General features: G+C 32.3%; 1 protein-coding gene across 1 annotated transcript in view; it reads left to right on the top strand.

Moving 5' to 3' along the window:
• LOC132750690 (uncharacterized) overlaps positions 1–6,454 on the top strand; it is a 34,959-nt gene extending 28,505 nt beyond the window's left edge. Inside the window, exons 20-22 of the mRNA XM_060740702.1 lie at positions 885–1,042; positions 3,227–3,319; positions 4,514–6,454. Of these exons, the coding sequence (XP_060596685.1) occupies positions 885–1,042; positions 3,227–3,319; positions 4,514–4,746 (484 nt within the window). The 3' untranslated portion in view covers positions 4,747–6,454. The remainder of the gene's footprint in view (positions 1–884; positions 1,043–3,226; positions 3,320–4,513) is intronic.
• The last annotated feature ends 363 nt before the right edge of the window (positions 6,455–6,817 follow it).

The raw sequence follows: 6,817 nt of genomic DNA on the forward strand, positions 1-6,817 counted from the left end.
CAGTATGTAATTGACAGGTTAATAAAACCAAACAATATCAATTTCGAGGTATTTTGTTCACGATAAACCTGTTTAACACTGATAAAAATAATTTAGCGAAAGTCTTCTCACCAAAACAGTCCGACATGTATATATTCCAATACTCGGCAGTCAGATTTATTTGTATACTACGCCCTGGAGTATTCAGTAATCGACATAGCTAAAAATAGCATTTTCATTGATTAAAATGATATTCATCCGCGAAATTTGTGATTGTAACCTCATATTTCTATTGACTAATCTGAACTTTCAATGCACTGTAATTCGTTAAATGCCTACATTAAAAATTATTCTGTCTTTTAAATTGCTGGTTTTTAAGCAGTTTTGAGTAAGAACTACTTTGCGTTGTTAGGACTGTTAGGAAATTTTGTGTTAGACCGTGGATGTTAGCTATGTATTTATCTGATCTTGCGATCAGAAAATACAAAAAGTAGTTCTGAATGGCGGTTGTCAGTGGCGATCGTTTAAAAATTGTTCTGTGTGATTATCGCTAAACTTTTTGCACTTTCTTTTGTTCTTTAAGAAATCTTATCAAACGAGGAACATTTATGCATGTAAAAGATGATAAGACAGGTTAAGATTTATCTATTTACTGTAATGTATAATTGTTGTCATTCAGGGGTCTAAAGCTTTTTTTGCACATAATGGAGGCCGGAAATGCTTCATATAGCCTTTCCCGATATAGCCAAAAATAGCTTATTGAAGTCTCGTTAATTTAATGCCATTTCTTGCTTAAATCGTAAAGGCTGGAACGTGCACAATTAATGGAAAGACAAAGCGAAAATATATTATAACTATAGGTGTTTTATGTTTTCTCTCTCATGTAACAGAAATTTCTTTTTCAGTGTGAAAACTTATAGCGTTTTCGACAGCGGAGAAATACATATCAGTGCGGAAGTCCAAATCCACGTGCCTGTCAACACACTCAATATTGTCACATCAGCGTACTACTTTTCTCAAGCTGTTCTACAGTCAGGAAAAATGTTCTTGATTCGATATAACAGTAAGTTTAATTGTAACAATGTCATCATTATTAAATATTTAAACACGTGACAAACGTGCATTTTCAAAGCCTTTTAACAGCCATAACAAAAGATCAACAATGTTTCTCTTAAGAAAAAAAAGATGTTTTTTTTTGCTAAAATTGACAAAAAACACCGGGGGGGGGGGGCATATGGATCTCAAAATTGAGCTGACCCAGATGTGGATGTGGCGGAGAAAATAGGTCAATCACAGGGTAAGTTTTCAACTTTTTAAAATTTTATATAAAATCTAAAGCTCTTTAAAAAAATAATAAACAAAATCGAAATGTGATTCTATCCTCCTTCTTTTCAGTTCCCCCATGTCACAATAAATTACCACAGATAAAAGTATATCGGAACGTTGAAATGTTAATTTAATAAACATTTATGAATATGTTACAATAACAGTTTGCTGCCAAAATTATAAATAGATATAAGTTCATGTTTCTTCATTTACCATTATCATACATATATGATTTGATTTTGCGTTGTTTACTCGACACGAAAGTAAAATATATCTTTTGAGAACCGTTTTAATTAAGAAGTTCACTTGCAATTCACTGCATGACAATTAATAAGAAAATACGCGTGCCTGTGAGTGAAAATCTTTGAAATACACTTGCGGAATCTTGAAGTGATTCTTATCTTTATGAATTTAAAAATGATTTATAGAAAATTTATACATGTATGATACAATAGCTTTACAAAGATATGGCCCATATCATTTGTCAGCTGTTCAATCTTGTCCAAGCTACGTTTCTCAGAGAGAAATTATTTATCATACCAAACTTATTCGCTTTGTGTCAAAAATTATATACTCGTTTTTTAAAACAATAATAGAGAAACTGATAGCGAACAGCATGGATCCTGATCAGACTGCACGGAGGCACAGGCTGATCTGGATCCATGCTGGTCGCAAACCCATTATGTTGGTTTTGTCGTGACGCGGTTCAATTATTTCTATTGCCAAATAATTACCCTATTGATTTAGTGATATTTAATTACCAAACACACAAACTAATATATTTTACAGCTAAAGCTACGCGATTTTATTTGTTCCTTAAGATTGGCTATTGAATTACTTTTATTGAAGTGATCCGTAGTTTTGTAGATGGTTTTCTTTATCACCTTTAAATCTCTTTGAACAGCACATAATGTTATAAAGCTCGACTGTAATTTTGACCAGCAGTTCCTTTATTTTGGGCAAAATCCAAATGTATGTTTCAATTAAGATTTATTTTGAATGTTAAGCATCGTTCGGTGGTAAGATTTTGTGAAAACTTTGTATTTTGAGTCCTTTTAGAACCATTTTCTTTATACACCTGCATGTTTTTGGCACACCAGAACCCACGACGGAAAGAATATCTTCACGAAAACTGCATAAAAACGAAACAAAAATGGGTTAAAGTAACTCCACTGAGGTCCACTAGCCTATAATGATAATTTTTTAAATTGTTTTTTTTTTAATCAACTGGTGCATTTGAAATTGAAACCAAGCAATAAATTATATATAGATATTCACGGTATGAAAATGATAATCGATTTTTATGCGATTTTAGGCCGATTTGAGTGAAAAGCGTTTAAACGGTTTTCATTCATTGGGCCAATTTCACAATAAAATTGATTATATCTGGGAAACGGAGTGAGCGAATGATTTGAAGTTTTGTACATGAGTTAATTTTCTAGACATACATCTGGTTATACAAAATTCTTGAAAAATATTTTCGATCCTTTCTCGTCAAAAAACTTCAGTTTAATATAGTGAAAAGACAGGAGGGTAGAATCTCATTTAGGTTTTCTTTAAAAAATCTTGAATTTTATATAAATGTTGAAAAAGTTGAAAACTTACCACCCTGTGATTGACCTATTTTCTCCTTCACATATCGAGTTATAGCTCACATCTTGGAAATTCACATACATTTTTACAGTTGCTCAGTTTTTAGATCCATATGGCGTTCCACCCCCGTGAAAAAGACAAAAAAGAAATTTACATAAGGGTAAAAGTCATATTCTGACCAACTGGCATATACTCCGGGTTAAGTTGAACAAAACTATTTTTTTATTTATTTATTTAATGAATACCAATAAATGTGTCGTGCTACTGTCTCAGTTTTAGATGTATGAAAGTATAAGATTTATGAAAACTTTAATTTGCGCTGTTACAGTACTTTTCGATCCTTCAACGAAAACGACAACAAAGTCAAACATGAGGACAACAACAACATCAACAACAACAAGCGGTCCAAAAACGACAGACTGTAAGTAAAAGTGTGAACACTGATAAAATCCATTCTAATGTTTGTTTACTGCTTTAATATCAAGCCTTGCGTGATGAAATAATTATTGTTAAAATATCACCGTTAGTAATGCAGTAATATGGCAGCTAGTAATGCACATCTAATTATTGCAGTAGTATCGCCGCTAGCAATGCACGTTCAATTACTGCAATAGTTTGTAGCTAGTAATGCACGTTCAATTACTGCGATAGTTTGTAGCTAGTAATGCACATTTAAGAACAGAAGTGTAATGTCCACTATCATTCATGCTCAATTACTGCTGTAGTATTCAGTATGCTGAAGTATTCGCTTGTAATGTGTTTTTGTTTACAGCAGTGAAATGCACGTTCAATGCTTACAGTAGTATTGCAGCCAGTAATTTGCAGATATATTCATTCAAATACTACATTTGCAATACCGCTTGTGATGCAAATTCAATTATTTCAAGTTATGCTCCCACACAGAACGGTATAAAAATCATTATCATATTTGCATGGGATGAGTATAACATGTATTGTCGCTAGCAATGCACGTTCAATTACTGCAATAGTTTGTAGCTAGTAATGCACATTCAATTACTTCAGTCGCATTTTCGCTATCAATGCACATTCAATAACTGAAGTATAACAACTAATAATCTGCAGTTATGCATATTCAAATACTGCTGTAGTATTTCCGCATGTAATAAAAATTCATTTACTCTAGTGATGTTCCGGTGATAATATGCAAACAAGTACTGTATTTTCGTTTGTGATGTGCATTCAAATTTTGCAGAAGTATTTCAGAATTTTCGCTGTAATGTGCATTTAAATACTGCAGTGGTATTTTTTTCTAGTACGCTAGCAAATATGCAAGTAGTTTTTTTTCGCTAGTAATGAGCATTAATAAACTGAAGTAGTATATTCCGATAGTGAAGAGCATTCCTGTATTGAAAAAGTATTTTCCCCAAATAAGGAGCATTCATATTGCAGAAGTTTTCATTTCGCTAGTGATGATCATTCATGTATTGCAGTATTTTTCCCGCTAGTGATGAGCATTAATGTACTGCAATAGTTTCTTTTCCGCAAGTGAGGAACATTCATGTATTGCAGTAGTTTTCCCCTAGTGATGAGCATTTGTGTACTGCAGTAGTATTTTCGCTAGTTATATTCATTAAAAGGTGGTCATATTTTATAGGTCCGTTTTGGTGTGACGTTGGGACCAACTGTATTTCGCTTAAACAATTATGTGATGGATATATGGACTGTTTCGATTTTTCGGATGAACTCTCATGTTCAATCACGACAACAGCAACAACAACTGTAGAAACAACAACTGTGGACACAACACTTGCTGGCTCAACATCAGGTACAACCACTGATGGATCAACAAAAACAACAACTTTACCGACAACAATACCAAGTGTGTAAAGCGATTTAAAACTCAAAATAGCGAATACACTACAAAGTATCAACGATGATTTGTGATTTTAACAATGAATAGCACAAATTAAAAAATAGGAATGTCGGATATTTCGGTTGTTTAAAATTGCTATATTTTGAAATTTACATTGGTATACACATGAGTTGAAAATAACGCGGGAACCGTTAACTATGAGCTGTGTTGTGGCCATAAATCTCGACGCTTATTATAAATCGCAATTAATATATATAGATTTTCTAATACTTGTATATAAGAATTCCATTATTGTTCCATCTAAAAATCCTGAACTTGGATAATGCCTGTACAAACTGATAATGACGCACGGTGTGTTAAGCAAATGAACACCATTTATTACACGGGATCTGTACTTTTCCCTTAAGACTTTTGCTGGAACCAGATGTGTAAGGTTTTAAAAATTGTTCTAATAGTATGTGATCATATCTATTCCGAAAGAAGTAAGGTGAGTTATTGCTGATCATTTAGTTACTGAAATTTATTCTGTTTGCCCCTTAATCATCCAAATTAACCGATTTTTGATAAATTAATGTCGTCATCATCTAATCTATAACAAAATGTCTGTATACACATAATGTCCGAAGAAAGTTATGTTATATCACGATATGTGCCCAAATGTTTGCAATATCCGAAAATTGTTTAGTTTCAACGCACATATCTGTCAAATGAACTCGTATAGTTTAGTTGTCAACCTAAAGAAACAAGAAGTGATTGAAAAGTTTTCAACTAGTCCATAGACGTGTGTGTATGTATTCGCGCGCGCGTGCGTGCGCGCGCGCGTATGTGTGTGTCAGTTTTGTAAATATCTACATTATATTATTGTTTGATTAGCTTATAAAGTTTAATGTATGTATATATATATTTATACATGTACTACTGTTTGATGTGATATATTTAATATACAAACTGTAATCTTTTAAGCATGTAAGATATTATTATACATGTATTGTTTTCATGTTGTCACTTTGAAAAGTAATTTGACGGTAGTATAGTTCAGTTAAAAGGTCATATAACCACGCCCATTAAGCGGGGTTTATAGAACAGTTATCTTTAATGGTATTTATTTGTAGTATTTTTTTCAAAGCCCTATATTCTTATTAACATGTACATGACATGCTATGATACCATAAATGAATGTCTATATATATTGTACAGATTTTTTATCATCTACTTATTTATCACTTCATATCATCATAGTATTATTTATTCTTTCTCCCTTTACTGAACTTGGTCTTTAAAACAACATCATCAACAAAAAAAAATAATTACTGAAAATTGACAAAGGCTGAGCAAGGTTTCTCTGCGCGGCTTTACAGACTGGCTTGGCTTTTAACTAGAAGCAAAGACGAAAAAATATTGCCACATGCTGTCAAAGGATTGAAGAATAAAGATATATCTTTTCAAAAATAGTGCCGAATTAAAAAAAACAACAGTACTTTATTTAAAAAATCATACTTAATAATGATAATTACACAAGCCTTTTATATATTTAAATAAAAATGCATATTTTAGCGCAAGTTGTAAATTTCATAGCAAATGTCATTATTATAATACATGCTTTAAACCAATGCATTATACATGTTATAATTCTATGTCTATTTCCATTTCTTATTTATGATTTGCTTTTACGCCAAAGTATTACTATTGATTATGCCAAATAAATTAAATCCAGTCATCGTACATGTCTTTTGCGTGTAACTCATGGATTTTGTTTTTCAGCTTGGTTTTGAGTCCGTCATCGGGAGTCTGAAAGTCTCGTTCATCAGGAATCAGGCCATTTGATAGTGAATGTCAGATCATCTCTAAACATTAAATAAATATGATTTTTTTTGTATTGAAATATTTAAATTCATTCGGATGTAGATCTATTTATGCAGTACTAGTATTAGTTTATCTTCAGAATCTTTCAGTAGTCATATTCTACTCATAGGAATTGTACTGTTTTGGTCAGTCAGTGGATATTGGGTGCTCTACGTAATAAAAAGAAGAAAAAAGCGGTGGGCCATACCAGCCCAGATCCACAACGCCTTCTAAGACAGTAGA

Source organism: Ruditapes philippinarum, unplaced genomic scaffold (genome assembly GCF_026571515.1).
Source record: "Ruditapes philippinarum isolate M1 unplaced genomic scaffold, ASM2657151v2 ctg3559_1_1_1_1, whole genome shotgun sequence".
Taxonomy (NCBI): Eukaryota; Metazoa; Mollusca; class Bivalvia; order Venerida; family Veneridae; genus Ruditapes; species Ruditapes philippinarum.